Source organism: Vanacampus margaritifer, chromosome 4 (assembly GCF_051991255.1).
Source record: "Vanacampus margaritifer isolate UIUO_Vmar chromosome 4, RoL_Vmar_1.0, whole genome shotgun sequence".
In the NCBI taxonomy this organism is placed as follows: Eukaryota; Metazoa; Chordata; class Actinopteri; order Syngnathiformes; family Syngnathidae; genus Vanacampus; species Vanacampus margaritifer.
In genome coordinates, this window is record NC_135435.1 from 6529506 (window position 1) to 6554536 (window position 25031).

Sequence of the window (25031 nt, forward strand, 5' to 3'; positions counted from 1 at the left end):
ACTTGCTTTACAGAAACCACACACACATAAACCCTCACCCCACAATTGAACGACAGAAAGAGATAAGCTGGTCATTGCCTCACCTGGACAAGCTATGTTCTAACCGGACACACTGCAGCGGTTATCAACCTCATAATTTAGTTTCTACCAGCAAATATTATTCAGTTGTCCTTTTGTCACTGCTCTCAATGGTTGGGAAAATGAAAGGGATGTACTGTAGACAAATACAATGCATTAAACCAAACACACTCTAAGGAAACGAGGCACCTGTTTCGAATTAGTGCCACCTAAGACTTAAAGCACACTGGCATTTTATATTGAATCCAAGACTGCTGAAATTGGAGAAGGTAAATGCAATGTCTGGTCCACGTTGAGTTCTCAATGGTAATGATTTTATTATTGTGAGCAAATATAATAATTTATTTTTTTTTTTTTTAGACATCATGCCGCCATTTCTAATACTGGACGTTTGTGGGGGGGAAAAAACACAACAAAACAAAAAAAGTGAAAATTGAGAAATTGAGATAATACCCACTCCACTTCTCCGGTGACTACTACACACCACTCGACTCATTTGCAATACCATGACTAAAATACACAACTAAAACAAACATTTTTTAAAAGGTTTAGTTATATAGAGTTGCTATTGTTATTTAAACTTTATAGTGTCATAGATAGATCCCATTAGCAGTCATTTGTAATAAAGCCTAATGGAGCTTTATTACTTCTACGCAATAATGATTAATGTACACTGACTGTACGTATTCAATGTAACTGTTAACACATTTGAGTCATTTATAGAAGCCAACCAATGTATCCACATGCTGGCACTATTCAGTATTTGACCACTTCCCATACGAGTGTTTTATGATAGCAGCATTTTACCAAAACTCCTGCAATAGGCAGAGCTACTTGTCCCTGCAGTTGAGATGGGACAGCTCCCTAATTAAATAGAAAACCTCAAACAAACAAAGCAGTGTATATTACTTACTTGGTCGAGACTTGCAGCTAATATTAAGCAGTTGGTGGTAATATTATTACCAACAACTGCCTAATAGCGCAGTGGGGAAGGGCTGGGGTCATATAGTCTATATGGGGAAACACTGAATGCTCGTATGTCTGGTTATCTATGAGACAGACTGGTATCCTTCACCTGTTCTTACCCTCTGACATTCAATTTCAGCATAGATATGTGTTCAAACGGTGCTTAAAAAAAGTGATTTTGTAATGCTGGATTGTTTGGGAACAATCTATACCTGGCATTACGTGAGTGGGCAAAGTAAGCAAGTGGCTCATTTGAATGAGACAAAACAGAATCACTTCAACCATCCTTGTTCAGAGTGTGGTAAATATTTTTCTTTGTGAATTTTTTGACCAAAGAATAAAAAATATTATTATAACCAGACCTCAGAACTGTTTCAAACTGAAAAAAGGCACAATGTATTTCCTTTAAAAAAAAATGTAAATTGAAATTGCTTCTTACCCCAATCTCATCTGAGACAGCCGTTAAACTATCAATGGCCTTATACACCTTGACTTGATTGCATAATCGCATGCCAAATTTCTGTCATAAATTACACCTTTCCCACATCTCTTTCCGCCTCATTCCCTCACTACATGCGCATCTCTGAAGCATCAAGCATCAATTTCCACCAGTGCAGACAGAGTACCAACAGTAGCCAAGCTCATTTTCCCCTCTATACATACACAACTGACAAAAAGGCCCTTTAGTGTAGAAATGGCAAGAAAGAGACAGGCCTTATTTCATTTTCCCCTCTGGTCGTTTTGGCAGGCTGTCTGTCCCCATTCCTGAGGTTCAGTATGAGTTCACAGAACTTGCTGTCAATTTCCAGAAATAAACTGTTTGCTCATGCGTGGGTGCTATGAAATACTTTGGTGTCCAAAAGAGAGAAGAGTTTCCTCTCGTATGCTACCTCTTTAAATAAGGAAGTAAAGCACACAGCACAAAAATTCTGTGGACCAATCAACGAACAGTGTGTATACAACCAGCACTCACTCACACAAGAGTACCATTACGACCAGCACTCCAATGTAGAGGTACTGAAAGTAGGAAGGTTTAGGTCAGATATTTCAGGACCCTTCATAAATGGTGCGTTGGTGGAACAAAACTGCGCTGTTTGTTCAAAACATGCCAATATTACACCTGTTTATGGTGTGAGTAAAAATAATAATAATCATTTTAGCTTATTTTACAGTAACATAAGGCTAACTGCAGAAATTGCACGGGAATGCTAAAAAGCTGAATGCTATTAGCTGAATGCTATTAGCTGAATGCTAAGATTTAAATGCATGTGTTTAAATCAGTTCAGTGAAATTATAATCCATTTTCTGATACGATAGTTGGTATCGAACCATCGAATGTACTAAAATGTGGTCCAAGCGGGGTTTGAACCCAGCTTCTCTGTGGTGGCAGGCAATTGCTCTAACCCAGGGGTAGGCAGGTTCGGTCCTAGAGAGCCACAGTCCTGCATATTTTTGATGTCTCCCTCCTCGAACACAACTGAGAGGCTCCTGCAGAACGTAATTATGAGCTGATGATTTGAAACACCTGGGTTGGAGGCAGGAGACACCGAAAACATGCAGGACTGTGGCTCTCTAGGACCAAACTTGCCTATCCCTGCTCTAACCACTCAGATAACTTGACGTGATCAAATGTATGGCTAATGGCGTATTTATTTTGAAAATTGTCATCTGATGCTGAAGGCATCAAACGTGCATTTAATCATTTCAGTGAAATGATAATCCATTTTCTGTTCTGATAAGTTAGTTGATATACATGTATATCACTTAGCATAATGTCCATGGATATAATAATAATCATAAGGCATCAGATTGATATAGCACTTTTCTAGACACATTATTCATGCACTCACACATTCACACTGAGGTGGTGGTAAACTACTCAAATAGCCACAGCTGCCCTGGGGCAGGCTGACAGAAGCGTGGCTGGCAGTGTGCGCCTACGGCCCCTCGAACCACCACCAAGCATTTGCACCTTTCAGACAGCAGTGTGAGTGGAACTGGAGGCAATGCGTGTGAAGTGTCTTGCCCAAGGACACGACGACACATGACTTGGGGAGAGCAGGGATCGAACATCCGGCCTTCTGGTTACTGAATGACCGTCTCTACACCCTTAGCCACGGCCGCCACATATACTTGCAATGTACAGTCGGAGGTGGGATTCAAACCTGCAACCTACTGGTTACTGGACAATGCACTTCCCCAACTGTGCCACCTAGCACCTGGCAATGATGATACGTTGTATGTATGGAAGTGGGCGTGGAGAGTGGGACTTCAATATCTATCCCATTGAAAATGAATGGGGAAAAGTTGATATGTAATGTTAAATTGGGCAAATACTGTGGTGGCCGTGGCTCAGGGTGTAGAGACGGTCGTTCAGTAACCAGAAAGTCGGTTGTTCGATCCCCGTTCTCCCCAAGTCATGTGTTGTGTCCTTGGGCAAGGCACTTCACACACATTGCCTTCAGTGCTACTCACACTGGTGTATGGAAGGTGTGAATGTTTGGTGGTGGTCGGAGGGGCTGTCTGGCAGCCACACTTCCGTCAGGCTGCCCTAATAGCTTGGCGCCACCACAGTGTGAATGTGTATGAATAATGTTTCCATTCCATTGTAAAGCGTCTTTGAAACAACATATTCCCAGGAAGGTGTGAATTTTTGAAGCAAGTTGAAATTTGAACGGTGTAAATCGGGAGTATTATGTGGGAGTTGTTAAATGGCAAAAAAGTGCGGAGAATAAAATGTGCCTGAAATAATAAAGAAACCAAACAACATATGTGGGAATGCTTTTCAGCATCCCCACAATCAGCAATCACCACATGTCAGATCAATTCTGATTCTCCAATCTTGAATACTGAAATGGAAGAAACTAACATTTTAAATACTACATATGCAAATATTGAAAATCTTGCCTTCAGTTAATAAAACAAAAATCAAGCTAAGAAGGGCATCAGTACTGACGTCTTCTTTCCCCTTCTTTGCCCCACCGACTCTGCCTTTCATTCTCCTGCCTTTGACACTGCAGCATACCTCTGGAGACAAATTCAACTGAAGGCGGAATCAGCTTTTCTTTTCCACTATGTATTTCCCCACCTTAATTCTGGAACTCACCAGTCACACTCTTGCTGAGCCCGTGACTCTACAGCCCTCAAACCTGCCCACATTCCTAGACAGTATCCCCAACATTGTACAGTAACCATTTTGTGATAGAAGACAGCTCAAATTAACAATAGCCCCTTTTACAATATGTTCCATGAACTAACACCAGTAGGGAGATAGTATTCTGATTAATATTATGTTCATGGAATATAAATTAAGATGGAAAATCCACCCGTTTTTATCCATCTCAGGAAGTGGCCATTTTGCTCATGTGATGTTTGCAAGTTGAGCACTGGTTGTTATTTTCAGTTTCATTATAACTTGCACAGATTCAAGACTCTGCCTGAGGTAGCAAAGCATCTCCAGAACATAAATGTGCCTCCTCCAGGTTTCAAAGTCTTCTTTTCTTTGTATGCTTCAACGGTGCGCCTGTAAACGTAGAGCCGATATGTCTGCTCCAAAAAACTCCCATCTGTCCAGAGGACATTTTCCCAGAAGCTTTGTGGCTTGTCAATATGAATTTTGCAAAAATGTGTTTTCGGTTTCAAGTTTTTTTCTGAGACCGTCATTAATGGAATTGCAGTCACAACTTTGTCCTTATGCATAAACCTTTAAAAATTCAGGCCTGTACTGAAATGTTAAGTGACACATGCATTTGTGCACTGTAATGAAATAAAACAAAGCTGATGTGTGGAATATCTACCAGTTATAACAATCTGTGATCCACGAAACAAGGAAGCTTCTCAGTTGCTCAGAAGTAGGCTACTGAGGATTCCATTCATTTGTACACTGTTTTCCAAATAGTTGCGCTTTTCCACTCAGCTCAAGACTTCCAGCTGCAGTTTAACCATTACCTGGTGAGCAAGAATTTCTATACCAGGATAAAGGATTATTTATCTCTTTGAGAACTTTGTCAAGATAATCCCAGTGTGCATATAGAAATACTGATACTGGTAGCTAGCTACTGTAGATGTGCTTGAGAGCAGAGCAGAATGTTTGAGCAAAAACTTTGACTCCAAAACTGCCAAATGAATGAACAGATTGTATCTGTGTACTACATAGCAAAGGTTGTGGGAAAGTTGGCAGTGTAGGTTAAAGGGCTCCATTTAGTAACCTAATGCAAGGGTCCGGTACCAGACCAGGCAATCATTTTGTACTGGCCCGTGGAAAAAGCAACAAAAAAATATCTATTTAATTTACATGCTTGTCATCTGCCAACAATTTTATTTTGGAAAAATGGCACCTTCTTGTTCCTTAGTCTGTTCCCACTCTTTTTTTTTTTTTTTAATTGTTATATTTATTTATTTTTACTTTTTGGGTGTGCATCATTAACCCTACAAACTTAACACAGCTAGAATTGGCCACAAATAAATGTTGCTGGAGAGCTTTTTAGAAAATACGCTCCATGACTTTTACCAAATATTTTTTTATAAAGAAAATTCTAAGAGCCTTCATCACATCAAGTGATTCAGATCTCAGTCCAAAAGTCTGCTCTTTTTACTGCGACGTCCAGCTTTGGGTGTGTCACATTTGTCTTCCATCAGCCCAACATATGACTGTCATGCAGAGCTCGCACTGAACTCAGCCTCATGGTGGCTTGAATTACATTAAACATATAATCTCGCTTTATTCTGGAAGTATTTGCTATTTTGGATACTTTAACAGTACATGCAAGAGAGCAAAGAATGTACTAATGTGAAAAAGCCAGTATTATAAAGAGCCGTTATAGGACTTTCATCAAACAGTTACTTTTAATTAATCAATTAATTAATAATAATAATAATTAGTTTGTTTGTACAGTATTTGCGTCGTAAACTATAAAAAGGAACCCCGACTGTAATGACAAGTTTGATCTATATTATTTATTTGGTTGTTACTAATATAAATATGAGATTCATTTTTCAAAAATAATTTCCAGTTTAATACATTTTGGATAAACTTTATTTGGACGTACGCTGCCATTGTTATTTACGTCGCAACGTCATTCAGTGCGTAGTGACGTAGAATGGCGGCAGGGTCTCTGCCGATCGATGTGAAACGCCTATTAAGAAAGCAAGGTAAGTCTCGTAGCGTTCCTAAAGAAACAACATGCGATCGGGAGAGTCACCCTCCCCCACGCAGTGCTCTGATCATTTACCATACGCATTCAAAACTTTTGATCGTCCCTTTAGGAACACGACGGAGGCTTACCTTGCTTTCTTTATCAGCGTTTCACATTCCTCGGCAGAGAGCCTGCCGCCGGCCCTTTCTACATCACTATGCACTGAATGTGTTGCGACGTAAATAACAATGGTGGCATGCGTCCAAATAAAGTTTCTACAAAATGTATTAAACTGAAAATGATTTTTGAAAAATGTATCTCATAGTTACGTTAGTAACAACCACAGAAATAATATTATAGAGTTAACTTTTCTTTACAGTCGGGGTTCCTTTTAAAGTTGTAATCTTGTTTTCCCCAATATTAAGTTATAACATGATATTGTGAAGTCAAAATTTAACAAGGTAAGAAAGTCATAGTTTGACAAGTAGGGTTAAAAACCGTTATTCCTGCTGTATTAAGCCTTGTATTCTATTTTAAAAAAATATGCCTTAATTATTTCTCTTTTTTAAAGGGACATTCATGCAGGGATGCAAGATTTAAGTCATCTGTTACAATCATTTCAAAAGGCAAGTAGGTTGTTTAATTGGTTGATTTGTTTGATTAATTCCCGTATAAATTCTCATATGTACGTTCTGTATGCAATTGTAATGTTATATAATATATTGCAAACAGTTTTGCGGACCTCTAAGCTATGACTCACTGACCCCTGGAAGCCTCCAAACTCCAGTTACAAAACCATTGACTTAATGAATATGTAGATTTATTTTTTTCAAATTTGGATAGTATGACAGGGAGCTGCCAATAGGTTTGGCCTTAGTGAAGAAAACCACACTGACATGCAATTAATCAGTAAACTATTATATCAGCCCACAACAAAAGTCAAACTAGTGACTACAACATACCAGAGGGCCCACATAACCCTCCAAACCAAATAGGCATTAATTCTAAAATAAGATTCTCTCAATGACTACAACCTAATGATTACCACATATTTTGCTGATTCAACTGAACAAAAGACACCACAAGCAGCACAGTCCATTGGGACCATTCTAATGACTTGCTGTTGTAAGAAATATTTCTTAAATGATGTGGTGGTATTGCTCGATTCAACTCACTGTTTCCCCTCAGTCCTGATGAGGCATTCTTGAGCAAGATACTAAACTACCAATTGATCCTGACGCCCTGCGGTCCATTCCCAACATCCAGTCCTGATGAAGCATCCTTAAGCGAGCACCAAACTGCCAGTTGTGTGTGAATCAGACACTTACTTTTCTCCACTTGTGATATAGCTAAAGGAAAAGAATGGATGAACCTATTTTTTTTTTGCAACAGTGACTAAATATTGTGCTCAATTGATAGACCTCCTATCATGCATGTTACTTAGAACCAGTTGACCTCTGTTCCTGATAAAACCAACTGAGTAACAAGTGTCTCCGTAACCACGGACATAAGAATCATATGGATCAGTCTACAAATACCACAGCTGGAGTAAAAAGTCAACTTCACAAGCCTTTTCATGTGTGCCATTTCCAACAAACCAGTGTTGTCAATCTCAGAAAGCTAATTTTTCCATTGACAACATAAACGTTTTGCAGAAAAGGACATTCAGATTCGTGTATACTTAAGAGTGGCTCTTGTCCGTGTTTCTCTCCATGCCGTTCATTACCGGTAAATACATTTGCTTTACATTTCTGTGTGGACCACACTCCAGGGACATTATCGTGTTATGTCACCCAAGCAATGCCTGCTTTCTACAAAAACACTGTGTGAACCAGCAGATGTGTAGCGCAGATGTTGCCATAGGTACGACACCATCTCTCCAATTCAGTAGCAGTAGCACTTCAGTTTTTCATGAGACACGCAAGTTGCCAGGGTTTGTTTCCATGGGCACGCTGTAGTCTGGTGCAACAAAACTTAGCCAAATCTTCCCAGGAAGGCCTTTCTTTTATTTATTTAATTATTTTACTGACAGTGAGGACCATGTGGCGCACTGGCAGACGTATGTGGACGACAACTAAATTAAACAAGTGGAAACACAAAATTCTTTCCGACTTCTTTTACATTAATAGGATGCTATCAGGTGAACCCTGTGCATATACTTATACTTATTTGTGACCTTTGAAAAAGTAACTCAATCATAGGATAGTGCTGCTGACATTTAACAGTTTCATGGTACAAGTACACATACTCATCATAAACAGAGAATATATGATGGTATAGATTGTGGTCATCTAGGAATGTACATTTCTCATTGAAAGTTTTGAGAAGGCAAAACAATACTTTTTCACTCCCTCAATGCTCATTTGGTCATGTTTAATGTACATGTATATTAGGGGTGTGCAAAAAAAACAAAAAGGTTCTCCTAAGAACCGCAATTCTTGTTTACAACGATTCAGAATATAAAATGCCCACAAATCTATTTGATTTATTTGTTTTATAGTGTATTGCCTTTGCTTGTGTGTACCTTGAGTGGGAGCACTGTTCATGTTGTACACAATTTGGCCACTTAGGGGCAGCGTGGTTCCACGCATTCAGATATACTTTCGTAGCCAGTAGCCACATTAGAGAGTAGAAGAAAAAATGTACGATCAAGTCATGTCAATACAAGTTGGGGTTTTTTTGCAGCGTAGGAAGAGCATATGCCTGTGAGTAATGCTTCTTTGTATACATTCCTGCAGCGTTTGGTATGAATAGCCTTTCTTTTGAGTGGTAGAAGTGCTGTGAGTAGCGCGCTAATTAGCATTAGCAAATCAATGGCGTTTTCCATTGTGCATTAGCCTTGAGCTAGCTACGTTCGGGAAACAAGCTAAGCCAAGTGCGTTTTCATTTAAGTGTGCATTGAGTGTAATTCTCTTCATAAGTGTGTTTAGTTTTACAGTTAACATCAACTGGAGTGTAATAAACGGCTTGAAACCAGCAACGCTTGACTCTTTTTGAGGGACTGTTTGCTATCAGCAAAACTCACTCTGCTCTGGGAGGGCAGAATAGAACTGTAAAAGCTATAAAAAAATAGTTATCTACATAGAGTAGCAGTTGTGGTCCACACGCCGTTTTTGTGGAAAAGTGCACTTTACTTACAATTCAAAACAAATACGTTTAAAAAAAAAGAGAGAGAGAGATTATAGATACAGATTGAAGCAGAAATCATTGTCAATCAAATATATTTGAAATGAATACAATTTTGAATCGAAAATTGATTCTGAATTGAATCGCAGATCCAAAAATCAGAATCAAATTGAATCGCAAGACAGTCAAAGATTTACACCCCTAATTTATATTAGAGGTGCATGATTAATCAATTAATCGACAACTAAACGATTATCAATCAATAATCAACAATATATTTTGATAATCCATTCATAGTAGAGACCTTGTTTAATTTAAAATGATCCAAGTCCTTGGAATTTCCATCTTTCAGCAGTAAATATTTTCAGATTTTTGGAGTCCTCCATGAAAGCAGACTAATTATCTTTGTATTGAATCAAAAAAGGCGTTTGCAAACATCTGCTTTTACTTTGGATAACAATGATCAACATTTTTACCCATTTTCTGAACTGAATCATAATTAATTTATGTTTGTGAATTTTCTGCACTGTGCATTTGAAATAATGTCCTGTTTTTGAATAAAGTGATGGAAATCAAAACTTTTTTCATCCGATACCCGCTGATAGCCATTTGTTGCAACTGACCAATATGCCAACTGAACATTGTGATTAACACACACCAGTGGTTGTATATACTATGAATGCCAAAACAATCCACACAAAGAGCATGACAATAATTCAACCGAACTGTAACATGGTGGTATGAAAGCATCTAACGATTTATTGTCTTTATCTGACAAAACAAGGTGCAACAGTATTGTTGTCATTGACAGTTACACTCTTAAGCAAATTGTGAGGAGAAAAAAGACTGGAACTAGCAACAGTTTGTTTTGTTTTGTTTTCTGAGAAGCTGGCTGACCTACCTGGATTGTTGGCATCCGCCTCCAGAACTTGCAGTTCTGTGCAGTCTGCAAGGGAATGCTCCAGGCAGAGCTGCAGGAAACGGGCCTGGGTCCGGCTCACCCTCTTCAGCAAAGACAGCAGAGCCACTGTCTGCTCACACTCATTCCACCCTTTGAACCAGCTGGCCAGTATGCCCACCTGATCGCGAAACATCATGGTCTGGGAGAAGGGCGGCAAGCTGGGTGGGGTGACAGCGGTTCTGCCGGGGTTCCCAAAGCAGCTTTGGTTTGGGAGGGGCGTATGAAAGAGGAGGGACTCTTCCCTAAACTTTCCACTGACGTTCTGGGTAAAGCTGAGGAAGGTTCTTGGGATCTTGGAGTGTTGGAAGGATTCAGCTGAAGCTACCGGAGGCCATTCTTAGCTCTGGCAGCAGCAAGACAGTAGTCTTGTTGGTGCCAACGTGTGTTGATCCACAAAGTATTCCTTCAGGAGGAGAGTTGGCCTCTAGTGAGGATGCAGGTGATCCTCTGATATAACTTGCCCTCAGCTATTTACTCACCCAAGTAATTGATATTTGATGAGTCAGCTTTCCACCTGCCAATATGTCACATCAGCATCACTGGCATATTCTTAAAGGAACCCCTGTAGGAAGGTGTTAAAAGAGAATGGTTAAATCACAGTCTTATCATATGAGCCCTGCCCTTCCCATAAAAATGCGTCCCCTGTTGCTTCAGCCATGCACACTTCGGAACAGAGCTGCTGTAAAGGGGCATTTATAGGTCGCCTCCTCGCCGTCGCCCATGCGTTTAAGCTCGCGGTATCATTGCCGGGACAAAAATAAATTATTTTCGCTTCTGGTATCCACCCATTCCTAAAAATACAGCAGTCTGTCGGCTACTCCCGGCGCTGCATCCCGGAATGACCCACAGGAAGGACGCCGGTCGTGTGTGCGCGTGCGTGTACGTGCGCGCGGGTAGGGGCTGGAGTAACTTCCGCTGCCTTATTTTAAATGACGGCCTTGTCTTATAAACATGTACTTTGGCTTGTGTGAAGGCTGAAAATTGGCGGCGTTTTGAGGAGCTCGAGCGAGGAGCTGACGCTGCCCACAGGCTCGTGGCCGCTTTCTAAGCCTGTCACTTTGCTTCATCAGCACACAAGGAGTGACCACCGAGGGAGGGTGTGTGAGTGTGTATCTGTGCCTGTGTGTAGCCGATGAATACCTAAATGCAAGAAGTCTTCGCTTAATTAAAGAAAACGTCCACATGGAGACCTCCCCCCACCCCCACATTTCCTAAACGAATTCGTCTTAAAGTATTTGTGGGTTATCAATTGTATCCTACATGGCAAAGTCGCGAACACTCAGGATCTGATTCACAAATGCCTGCTGCGTCAACAGGTAGCAACCGTGTTCTCACTTAACTGCGACTTCAGGTTTGGTAAACCTATAAATAAGATTTTTGATATATTAAATCGTCCAGCGAAGGCATTAAACAACTAAACTAAAGCAGACATTGGATGGAAATCCAGTCGGAAAATAAGAGACGACTGTGGTCCGTAAAGACGAGAATAAACTTGAATAAAATTACCTTGTTGCACTGTTTGCATCGTTGGCTTTGTCTCAGGACGAGCGACAGACGCAATCTTTTGGGGGAGCGGCGCCCCTTCACTCCGGATCTGTGGGTTTTGCCATCTTGACTAACTTTTCCTCCGTCTCTCCCTCCAGGTCGGCCTGCGCCTGCTCTATGTGCCGCAGCCGTTTGAATGCAATATGCCGTGCAACATCTGCTTCCCGATTTCAAAATAAGACAATCATTTGTTGCTATATGACTTGTTTTGAAATAGTGTGAGTTTGAGTTATTTCATGATCTAATTTGTCACCAAATTTGGCACAACAGTAATGCAATACTTGAAATAAGAGTCAATCAGTTATCACCATATGGTGACTTGACAATTCATGATTTCACTCCCAAAAATGTGAGTTTCCATTGAACTCCACATTCATTGTATAAAACAAATGTTGTGCTGTTAGAAATTTTTAATTGGTCAAGCCCCCACATTTTTGTTTTTTTTTGTTTTTTCCTAATTAGCTGCAAACAGAAAATGTTCATGCAAACAGCAAAATAGGTGAGCTTTCTGACAAGGTGCACATGCTGGACATTCACAGCATGATTCATTTCCTTGAAATTGCTAACCTCATCATAGTGAATGAAACACAGATTTTATTTTTCAGTGCACTTATATCACACGGTAGTTGGCAAAGTAATATGTAAGACGTGCCAAAATCATGCACCAATGCATGAAAACAAACTTAAACTTAATAAACTGAAGGAGGCATAATTCATAGAGATTTATCATTGTACTTGGACTGTATATGTGACATTAAAGTTGGCCGCTTATAATAGGACCTCAGAGTTTCATTATTTAAAAATAAAATAAAATCTTCATGTTGACTGATTATGACGGCTACACATGAGACAGTATACTGTCATATAAGCACCGCATTATTAGAACCTATTTAAATTGGGATATGCTAATGTTAGGTTTCAAAAAGAAATGGATGGAAAGTAGCATTGTTGGATATGTGTACACACCTTAATTATAGTTTAATCATAATCACGTTTGGACTCCTCAGCGTTAGTCTCAAGGATATTGTTAAGAGGTGTGAAGGAAAACATCCTATCAACAATAACAGAATTGCAGGTTTTACTACTGATAAGCTGCTTCGATTTCTTCTAGAGATGACGACTTTAATTTTGAAGGCATGCACAGTCTTGTTCCGGCTATATTTGGGTGCCTTGATGCTGACAAGCTAGCGCAGGCAGTTTCCACATGCTAATCATTAACAGTGGAGCATGACGTCAGGGGCTTGGCAGCGCGAGGCAGCACCAAAATAGAGAGTGAGAGTGAGTGAGAAACAGAGACCCTGCGACAGGGAGGCGGCCAACCACCACACGACACCACAGGAAAATGCAAGAAAGTCTTTGGTTTCCACAGAAAACGAGGGGCACGTTGTACCAGCAAGGATTCAAGTTGTTGTGCAGGTGTATAGTAAGCTATTCGTTGTGTTGCATATGTTGTGAAGCACAGTTTATGGTGAATATCTGACGTGAAATTGGTGCTAAACAGACTTGAGCTGTCAGGGACAGCAAGGACTTATTTACTGAACATTTTCAGAAGCACCAACCTTAATTTAAAAACTATAGGTGTCAGGCAATTAATTGTTTTTAATTGTAACTAATCGCATGACTTCAATCGTTAATGCACTATTAATCACAAATGTTGTATCTGTTCTAAATGTACAAAAATATATTTTTTCGAAGTTTTCACATTTTTGTTAACATAAATGTAGATATATTTTTTTAAACTAATAGAAATATGGCTGCATCTTTTCGCCATCATAATAATTCATAAATTTGAGTTAAAATTATAATATGGGATTTGCTATTAAAAAAAATGAGGGGGATATTGATTTTTGTTGAGGTAATTTTTCTCCCACTAGATGGCATAAATGCATTTGCAAGACGTTGGTGACAGCTCAGTGCATTTTTCTTTTCATATTTAAAGCTATCTAATCTTTAACATGAAGTAACTTTTGAAATTCTGCAAATTTAAAAAATTGTTAAATACAACTTGACCCCAGTCTCCAAAAATATATGCATTATTATTAAATTTATTACTGCTCGATTTTGACGTGGACGTGTCTGCTGCGTTGCGACTGGAATTCCCCCAATACAGGCTTTCCAAGACAGGGGCGGTCATTAATCGTGCATTAAAGAAAATTTAAATGAACACAAAATTAACACAATCAGTTTTGACAACCCTATTAAAAACCTATCCCAATAGTCTTTTGTCTTCATCTTAACTGTACTGCTTCCATGTATGTAGACCTTTTTTTTGTCCAAGCAGATTTGTTGCCATGTCAACCTTATCTGCACAGGGTCTTAAGAATCTGCTGTGCTCACCAATCTAACTTAAAACACGGTACACTGAATTACCAACAGGACTGTTTCTTTAACCAATCAGATTTTGAATTCGCCTGTCAGATTTCAGTCCTCTGATTTGTTGGTTCGAATAAGCTAAGTTTGACTAGCAAAACACATCTGTAGCAATATGGATATACAATTTTAATGCATTTAATAATCATACTAATAATTTAGCTTAATAATTTAATGATCAGCATCTCTCTTGAGCATGATGTATTTTATTTCTTTTTTTTTTTTTGTCATCTTATGAGATATTGATTTTCAATCGCCCCAGATGTTGTACTGCACATGGCACAGCTGTGTGCTGTTGTGCATTGATGGTTTCTATAATTGAAATGTAATAGTGGTGGTATTAAAGAGGCGGATTAGGTTGGGCAAGTACCCACTGAAGGCCCAGGTAACACATTTGACGGCTTGCCACCGCATTATACATTCATGGTGTCAATGCTGAGACAAAAATCTGGGAATCTACATTATGTGTGTACAATAACTGTGTATTCATATCCTTAGAAACTGTACAAATATATTGTTAGGCCTAAAAAGCAGCACCATTGCTGAAGTATATTCAAACTGTATTAATATACAGTATACATTATGTACTGCATGTGAAGCACAATTCCAAAATTAGTCCTCAATTCATTTAATTATTTACTTTTCAGCTCACATTTTTTGAGAGAATCGCAATATTTAATTTAACTTCATTTTTCCCTTCATTTTGTTGTCATTAGGGTCATGAACTGGAGCCTATCCCAGGTAACTTGGGCATGAGGCGGGATAGACAATGGACTGGACATATTGGACATATTTACACCTATGTACAGTGCCGGACTGGTGGACTGAAGCCGTAAAACAGTAAAGCATCAGGCATAGCCGACATCGGCCCGCTGAGCTCATGACCCTGCTTTTGATGCAGCACTAATAACAAACAAGCACACAAACAATTATATCATGACACAAGTAGCTTTTTAAAGGTGGTAGCACCTTTTAATCTGGAGCCTAAACTGACATATCAGGGATATCCCAAAATCTCAAATAGGCTATCACAATACAAGAGATTGTAATAAAATGAACTAAATAGACAATACAAGTGTTGGAGTTAATAAGTTGCATAACTTGCGTCAAAATAACAGCATTTAGAACAATGATGTTAAAACTTTATGCTTAAAATAAACATACGAGTTTACAACAGCACATGTTGAGAACATTTACTTATCGTATTTGCTTTCCAAAGTCGTTATTTGATCAACTTATTCTATATGATGCTGGTATTATTATTTGGCTTTACAAGCATGTCAATTCTAGCCATTTATTTTGGTCGTTGTGGTTGGTGTCATGTATGATTATGAGCCCTTTTTCATTATCATCAAGAAAATAAAAACATGATCTTAAAATACTGAAGAAAGAACTCAATGAAAAAAAGATGGAACAGCAATTATTCCCTATTATACAGTACATAATGTGTATCATCAATATATAATTTCTTTTAGTATTACAGTGGAAAAGTTTTCCCAGAAAGTTGCAAATATTTTAATGTTTTATTATTATTATTATTAAATGTTATTCCCCCACCGTCCCCCAATTTAGGATTTTAAGTCATTTTCTGCAGTTGCATCTTGAAACCAATAGATGGCTGTAAAGCTACGTAAAATCCCTGGACTGGTAAAAGACAACTCCTGAAAAGTGTATTCTCCTTATGGATGAGTAAAATAAATAATACTCTATTTATCAAAATATTTGAATGCGTTCAAAAACTTAAACAAGTACAGTACAGTGGTGAGTGTTGTGCCATCCGGACTGAAATGTCCCTTTGCCTGACGGCCATCGAAGGCATCACCTCGTCACCGGGGCAGGACACTGACAGTGAAGGGTTAAAGTGTAATAGGATGAATGGATATTGTGGCGTGCAGCATCTGATTACAGACGCCAGTCAGGATCGTGGAAGGAGGACGCCTCGCTTTCTTGTCGTTCAAAACCGATTCCATAAACTTTTAGAGGCAATCCCACTTGTTTTGGTGTAACACTATTTAGTGTTTTAACCGAAGTGGAGAAGACACCGAGCCCGCGAACATCTGAAAAGTCGGTCAATATCGTCAACATGGCCGAAGGTGGACGGCGTCGGGTCACCGTGGAGTAAAACTTGACATGATGTCGCACTTAATGAAGGTTTTCAAGTGAAGACAACACAAGGTTGGACTACGGCCGAGTTTGTATCTGACTGTTGAAGCGTCTGCTTGGGAGGGAGCAACTGCGCGGTCCCAGGTGGTTTTTCCTTCTGGTTTGTTCCTCCAGCTCGGAGGGAAACAGGTAAGCAACTTCACCTGTTAACTGAGCGCGATGGGGACAACGCAGCACTTGTACTAGCGTCTTGGAAAACAACAACAAACAAACAAAACGTGTTTGTTGAAGCAATGGAATCAATCTCTCTGATTCAAATGCTGACATATGGCGCTTGATGACGCTTGTTGTTGTACGAAGACTAGCTGTGATCTAGTCACTAGTCTTTATTTTTTTTATTCAAATAACCACCATTAAAAAAAGATTTAGTCTCTACTGTGTTTATTTTTTTAAAACTAGCATTATAAGACAACATGCATGTCAATCATGCAGCTTGCATATTTAATAGAGCACGAGCCGCCCTGTCAAATTAACATATTCAATTGCTGCAGGCAGTGTAACATTTTAATTTTATTTTTATTTTTATATTTTGTCTTTTCTCTATCAACCAATTGGAAAAGTACAAGTAGAACTCCACTCCAGGTATTGAAAACGGCGTACTTTGGATTGGTTGTTGTTGCTTCTTTATGGCTAAAATAGTAAGCATCCTATCACAAGAAGTGGTTATTAAGTTTATCCTTGTGGCTAGTCGTGGCAACATCACCTCCATGCAAGCAAAGGTTGCAGAAAGTACTGTATACATTTGGCTATTTACAATGAATTGACACTTTAGACAAATCATATTTTCATGTATTTGTCTTTCAGTTTTGGTGCTGGATTACAGGGTTGATTGATGATATCAGCTTTTAAATTTACATCGAATCCCGACGACAACAAATTCAAATCAGAAGAGATGACAGACGATGTAGCGAAAGGATGTCAATGACATGTAGTGGTAGTCAAAGTAACTTCTGGTGAAGTGGGTGTGGCACAAAGGAAACCTCAACCGTGTATGTTTAGTGGTGTTTATTAACAGACATGGCCTCTAACTCTGCTCAGTAAAATTCAGCCAATGTTGTAGGTTTGGAATCCTCATAACATTGACTAACAGACTGATATCAGGAAGAGAGAGAGTTATGCATCATCTTTTTTTTTTTAATGACATATCAAACAAGTGTGCAAAAGCTCCTGTTAATTAATATCTGGTACCAAAAGATTTCATCAGCTTGGCCTTTTTTTGAGCCAGTGGACTTTTGCCTGATTGGAATTCATGTGGGGGAGATTGAAAAACCCTGACAAGCTCTACTAGTATAAAAGCTGGATCTGTAAAATCCTCCTCCAGCTTCAAGCCAGTGGAATTTTGTGGAAAGTTGAAACATGTCAATGCTTGATGTTAATTCCTACCCAGTATATCAAGGCTCTGGTTGGCCCAGTTAGTCCACACGTCAAGCATGAAACTTCTCCCATTGTCTTCCCAAAGAAGTCCCACTTTAGCAGCACATAAAAAGAAACCAAAAAAAAAAGTCCAAGATCCCTTTGACATTGTTGCACAGAGAAGTGCAAAGTGTTTTCTTACGTGAACAGCAGGACAATCAGATTCTGGGTTAATCTTTGGCAGTGTTGCATGCGACATGTAGCGGATTATGCCAAGCCAGCGTCCCTGGGAGTGTGGATGGAATGAAATGAGCTGGGAGAACACATGTATGTGTGGGAACAAGGCTGAGTTATCCCTTTCTCTGACACCGGTGCTGCATTTGCCACTCTGTGCTGGCCCTTTTATTTATTTTTTTTTATTTCCTATCCTCAGCTTTACTCTGAACTGTCACATGTTTTTTTTTTGTTGTTAACTGTGACTTGTGACTAGTTCTCCTTGTATAATTCTACTATTACAACCACTGGATTGTGAGGGCTTATCGTATTTATGGACACCATCGGCTTTCCGCCGTATTTTATTTTTTACTGGCTTTAGGTCAGGGTTCAGGCTAGGGCAATAATTTGAAATCGTTTATCTTGTGAAATAATTCCTCAAGTCAAGAGTCAAAAGTTATGAAAAATGCACGCTATCAAATTCATGTATGCTATATTATGTGTGAATGAAGAAATACATTTTCCTCCCCATGGTGATGACAGACTTCACTGTGAGCCATGATCCACTCCCTGGATAGTGTCTTAACTGATATGTTTAACAATGCTTATTTACTTAATGCTTTTGTGGATTGTATCTCAATACAAATCAGTACAGTATATGTGAGTAAAACCCTACTTTTTCAGCTAAACTAAGTTCACATAAGTTATTTAACTTGTTGGCAAATGTGTACTAGTATCATGGGGATTAAAGGGACTCTTTAAGGCTCACTTGTAAAATTACAAATGCCTCAAATTTCACCAGGAGTCTTTAGACTAGCAATTTAAAGTGGAACATCTTTAACCCCATTGTCTCTGAAATCATTCTAAAAAGTATGCCTTACACGTCGTACAAAACCTTGTGATTAGCTCAGCAAACTTTAATGGACTAACTCGGCGTGCTTTGCTTTATCTTTTGCCTTTTTGTGTCCATTTACTCCAACAAAGGTCCATCTTAACAAAAAGCTGATTATTTTGTTTTTACCTTTTGCAATAGCTAGTCTTTTTAACACTGTGCCACTAATAAGAAAATATTCAATAATGTGCTACGTGAATTGCATGACCTCTATATTGTGCGCTCTTTAAGTGTTTATTTAACAAACTTGACAATTACGAACCACCACGGATTTCTGCTATTTTCACATACTACGCTTCATTTCCACAGCGTATTGTATTGCTTTTGCCTGTGACTAGTAGCATACAAACTAGTGTTGTTCCGATACCGTTTTTTTGGCCCCTGATACCGATTCCGATACCCAGCTTTGCAGTATCGATCGATGTCGATATCATACCGATACCTTCAAGGGCCAATAGGATATCTTAGCTCAGTATGCAGTGAACATGTCACACATCAGTGAATGTCGTGCATGAGCAAGACACAAGATGCTGCATCCAAAGTCCTATATTACCGTCAGAATGAATGGTATCGGCATGTTACTTGTTAGTACTCACAGATACCGATACCACTGTTTTAATGCAGTGCAGTATCAGGGCCTCTGCCGATACCAGTATCAGAACAACACTAATACAAACCAGACATATTGTTACATAGTCAAACATTTGATCACATTTCCAAATCAAAATAATCCTCACAAATCAAATTACATTACAACAATCCAAAGTTTAATGCTTTTGAATGAGCAGAGAGTGTCATTTCACCAAGGAACGCATTCGCAGAAAGTGGGACATCAGATTTAGCCCACTCGGATCATTTCAGTTCCGTCCTCAAAGACAATGACAAGACATATGTTCACGTGACACAATGTGATTTGAAATGACTGCGTTAACCAGAACAAAGAATTTATTGGAATCAGCCATCTTTGTTGTTTACATTTGCCTCAAACTGTTTGAGGGCGGATCTGGACACTCCGTGTGGGATAAATCCGACTTCAAAGCCTCTTCGAATGCAGCATAAGACTTAAGTTGTGACGTCATTTCAGAATTGTCAATTAGCAGTGGTTAACTTTTTTTCTTCCATCACTCTTATACAGGTTAATGATAACGCTACTTGTCCATGTGCATACATGTTTTGCATTGGTAATAGTTACAGTAACTTTTATTAACCTGGCTGGACAAAAGTAGTTGCCATTAATTTACAATTCTAGAAATCTGAGGCAGTACATGTTGCTCCTACTCATTCTTTACTTTCACTGCTCATTAATTCCGACCCTGACATGAAACCTCTTGAGCGTGCATTTGTAAGTTTGGGGTGTGAATTGCCTAGTACCTGGCGATTCAATTCGTATCACGATTCGATTCAATACAGATTAATCCCAATATGAATCTATAAATTGATAATTGCGATTTTTATTATTATTTAAAAAAAAATATATATTTTACTCAAATTTAGAACATTCTAATCAGTAAACTTGTACGTGTACACTAAGATTTGTAGGGAAATGTATTTATTTATCTGGAAATTCAGGCTTATAACTGAGCAGTAACTACCATTTTCATAGGCTTTCATTGCATTTGCTACCTTGACAACTACAACACAAAAAATTGTTGATTTGCTGTGGAAAGAACATTAATCCTGTGAGATCCCATAATCTATCAGATCATTTGAAAACGGGTGAATGAATTTGCAAAAGCAATTCTTCACAATCATCTTAGGAATTCACTTAAAAAAACATTTTACTGTATTGGAATAGTTGACTAAATTGAGGACCAGTAAATTGAGATTTTATAACTTTGGTATTATTTCAATATTTTTAAAAGTAAAATTAAAGACATGAGAGACTGTCCACAGATCTTAGTTTCTGAGACAACACCTGAATGATGTGAAACAATTGGTCTTTCTACGTTATTGAACTGTGATGCGAGTATGCAGTAAACTACAACTACAGAATGTCTGTTGTAGTCTTTTGCCTCCATTTACAACTCCTTGCCGAAAAGGTTATTTTAGCGGCGTGAGTCAACATCTTTGACCTCCTTCTTACAAGTGCTTGAGGCGTCCCTTGCTCTTTCATTAGACAAGCTCTATGTGTGGCATTTCACTGTGACTCCCAAAATGTGCCACCTTCTAACCTCTTCCGACCTTTATAATGGGCACCAGACTTGGGCGTAGCGGGTGCCATTCTGCGGCGGCATCTCGAACTACATGCTGCTATTCTGCTATCAAACAATTCTTCATCTTTCTGCTTTCTCATCTTTTGCTTGTGCAGGCTTTATTTTCTCCTCTGTCTCCCGGGCCTGAGGAGACTTCCTTTGGGACATCTGTCCGTCTCTGTTTTCGTCTCTGGCAAGGTAAGTTCTGTTGGCTCACGGCCCTATAATGGCACTCTAATTTTGTTGTTTTCATAACGCTTTATTGGCTGCTTGGCTATCAATGTCTTTTCATTAATTATTTTAAATATAATAGTGATTGATTGCAGACATGATGAACTGTGGCTGATTCATCAATGATTATAAAACCTGTGTATGAAATGAAATAATTGTCAACACTTACAGTATCGATGAATGTTGTCCAGTCAGATCTAATGAAGGATATAGATGTTGTGATACCACGTTGTTGACTGTGTTAACTGTACCATACTGTGCTACCTTTCTTCATTCGATTGACCTTTGTCCAAACAGATACCTCTTAATCTCTGACAGATTACATGGTTTGCAGTTGGTTGGCTTTATTTAGCAGTTGGCACTGGACTCCTTGGGTTCTTTAACAATGCAAACTAGGAGAGGTTTTCAATCAACTAATGAGCCTGCAGCACCTTGAGATGATTCAATTTATTTTCATTAAATACAAAAAAAATGTTCTATGGTCTCTTGATCAAAACAATACAGAGGCCTTTCTAATTACTGTTGAATTTTGAAACCAGTCCATAGTTTTAGCGTTAGTTGCTGTACAAAGCTGACCTTGTCTTGTACTCTGTTAAATCACACGGACAGTTGAATGAAATGCTTGGCCAGAAAACCTCTCATTTTGTAGAATACAGTTTAAAAATATGTTTGAGGCTTTGACAGCGTATCAAAACTAGTGTAATGTTTTTGGAGAATCCAGTAGTGTCCTCATGGTAATATTTGGGGTTGAAGATAGAAGTACAGTAAGCATAGGACTTAAATAACAAAATGTGAACTACTGTGTATATATATATATATATATATATATATATATATATATATATATATATATATATATATATATATATATATATATTTTTTTTTTAAAGGATCAGAGTTCACATAGACATTTTTAAACACATTTCTTTCTTAAAATCTCATTTGGGAAAGCTAATAGTGACAACACTACTGAGCAGAACTTGTTCTTGATACGATGGCTAGAAGTGGGCAGGGTTAAAGTAGCTGAAACAAAAAATGTCTCAAAGTGCTTCTGTTTATAGAATTTTGGAAGCCTCTAGGCCATAATGAGTGCCTTAGAAACCATCCCGAATGTTGCTGGAATGTTGAAAGAAAGCTTACAAAATATGCTGGTGGAACCGTGCTTGTACTATGTGTGGCAGTATATAGTAAGGGAGTACAATAATCAGATTAATGACAGCGAGGTTACCAGTGAGGGCTTATGAGGTCTGGACTGGCCTCCATATCCATTCCTCCCTCCTCCTGACCCACTTTCGTATAAACCAACAATCACAGTCTACTGCTTTTTTTTAGCAGCAGCAAGTCTGTTTGGATTGTGCTTTGAATGATATAATTTCTATATTTCTGTCAATTCTGAGCCACAACGTTTTTATCATAAGAACATTAACAGGAATAGGATGCACCTTTTTCTTTTTTGTCCACTTCAGTGTCAGTGCTAGTTATGATATAGGCAGATATTTGCACACCAAGCTATGCATAAGTGCACCAAATGTTTTGGGCCATTCAAAAACTGACTTTTTTATTTTTATGGTGAAGCTAGTCCTTAGTTTATATCGGTGTACTACTTGACTGTATGCTTGGCAGCATTGTCGCTTCAGTTTTAGTTTCCTGGCTTACATATCTGATGGTTTTGGGCCAAAATAGATGTTCTGTGACTGCCCCCACCTTGACTTAATTCCAGTTAGAGCTGAAGAACTCCATACTTCACCGCTGGTATTTGGCTCTTCCGGGATAGTTTTGTTTTCATGTTATAGACATGGAGGAAATATGAAACTGAAGTCCTATATTGTACTATGCGCTCATAAAACAAACATTATTATGTTATTATTTTTAGCACAATTACAAAAGGTTGATTGTCACCAAAATAACATCACTAGAAGAAGATTACAGATTTGTTCTTTTTTCAAATTAATTGTACAGGTTTTAAAATTTTGAAGAGCCTGATATTTTACCAGAGTAAAGTTGACTTTTTCTATGCATGTTCATGGGTGGGACAGAAGCTGAAATGTCTTATTCTCATAGTTTGAGTTCAATTTCAATTAGAGGCAAGCAGGAAAAGTACAGACGAGCACAGGCAACTGAACTGCCAGAGACAAGTGGGCGTCGTCCTCTAGTGTGGTCATGCTTGACTCATGTGCATGCACGTCTGCCTTGAAGCGTTCGTCAAACTCATCTGTCCTGAAACAAATTTACTCCACACTGCTTAAAATGAGTGGCTGACCTCAAGTTCATGATTGGGGACCAGCGTATGCACTTTTTCTTCATAATGTACACAACACAAAAAAGGCTTAAGATGACAGAACAGAAAATAAATTATGATTAGGACCTAGTATCTGGAGCTATCAATTGGTCGGCTTCATCCTAACAGTTCACATTTGTTGTAGGCAGTACAGTACATGATGTGCAGTTATTAGCTAATGCATCTCATAGAACACATAGTGTAACTTGACTTGAAGTTGAACCTATTTTCAGAAAACCACACCCTGACATTCAGACATGCTGAAGCGAAGTATGTATGGTATAGTATGTGAAGCTCTGTCACTGCTGTTTCAACCTTCCTTAACCATGGCAACTAAATGTTTAAATACAACCCTTAACGTTGTGTGGGCACACACATTGTGTTGTGATGTTGTCCTATAGAATGCATGAGCAGCAATTAGCAGCCCGCAGCAAAGGTTTCTCATAAACTCACATGTTCTAGCTTGCTAGTGGCAGATTCCTCTGCTGTTGGCATGCCTCCATTTTCCTGTGACACGCACGCACGCACATGCACGTCGTCGTCTTTCAGTTCCCATGTAAATTAGCTGTCTAAACGTGATTAGCTTATGTCTGAGAGGTGCGACATTTTTGGAATGTTACTCATCTATTCTATACACATTAAGCACACCAGCATACAGTACAAGATGATTTACAGTCTTGCTATAATTTATCTTTTATATGATAGGCCTACTCGATTGGCTGTTTTTAACATTACTGCAATACAAGTTTCATAATCCACTTTAAATTATTTAGCGATTTTAAGCGGGAGACTAATACTGAAGAGAATTGCCATAATCCAGGCGGAAGGAAACAAGGATGGCAGCAGTGTGAGGGTTGATGGATGGACGGAGCCTATATAATATATGAATGAAAGTATGCAGACCTGGTTACGTTGTTTATGCTGTGCTGTGCTTGAAAAGAGTGTGCTGTTGAGGACGGCACCCAGACTCTTAACCTGGGGGCTGGGGAAAACAGAGGAATTGTCAAGTGTAATGGAAAAATCATAAATTTTGGCCAGGTTTATCACTGTTGAGCTGTAGGAAGTTGGATGAGAACCAATTAAGTTCAGAAAAAGTGTCAGCAAGGAAGGAAGTGGGTTTGATGGAGAGGTAGCGTATGATGTCATCCGCAAACAGTTAAAATGTAAGTTGAATTCACACAAGATATTGCCAAGTGGTAGGGGACCCAAGACAGAGCCTTAGGGGACACCAGAACTAATGGCTAATGGGATTCGAATGATTTCATTTGAAGACACTGGGTGTGGCCAGACAGGTCGGAACTGAACCAGTGAAGGGGTGTTGTGTGATGCCAATGTTATGGAGTCTGTTCAGGAGGATGGACTGAGAAATGGCATCAAAAGCTGCAGTCAGACCGAGGAGGAGGAGGATGGTGATTAGGCTTGAGTCGACTGCCAGGAGGAAGTCATTAGTTATAAGTGCTGTTTGTACTTTTCCAAGATTTTGGAAGGAAAGGAAGGGAGGTTGGAGATAAGACAAATTGTATTAATT

At 38.9% G+C, this 25031-nt stretch overlaps 2 protein-coding genes across 5 annotated transcripts in view; one reads left to right on the forward strand and one right to left on the reverse strand.

The window, feature by feature from the left end:
* Positions 1–11920, reverse strand: part of samd4a (sterile alpha motif domain containing 4A) — a 56500-nt gene extending 44580 nt beyond the window's left edge. Inside the window, exons 1-3 of one of the 2 annotated variants that reach the window (XM_077564872.1) lie at positions 11773–11920; positions 10746–10828; positions 10207–10669 (exon numbers count right to left, since the gene is read on the reverse strand). In XM_077564872.1, the coding sequence (XP_077420998.1) occupies positions 10207–10402 (196 nt within the window). In that variant the 5' untranslated portion in view covers positions 10403–10669; positions 10746–10828; positions 11773–11920. Of the gene's footprint in view, positions 1–10206; positions 10829–11772 lie in introns of both variants that reach the window. The other variant, XM_077564873.1, reaches the window with a different exon arrangement.
* Positions 11921–16063: 4143 nt separating this feature from the next.
* pacsin3 (protein kinase C and casein kinase substrate in neurons 3) overlaps positions 16064–25031 on the forward strand; it is a 30315-nt gene continuing 21347 nt past the window's right edge. For 2 of the 3 annotated variants that reach the window (XM_077563746.1, XM_077563749.1), the window contains exons 1-2: positions 16064–16473; positions 21111–21192. The gene's annotated coding sequence lies outside the window, so the exon portion shown is untranslated. The remainder of the gene's footprint in view (positions 16474–21110; positions 21193–25031) is intronic. The other variant, XM_077563747.1, reaches the window with a different exon arrangement.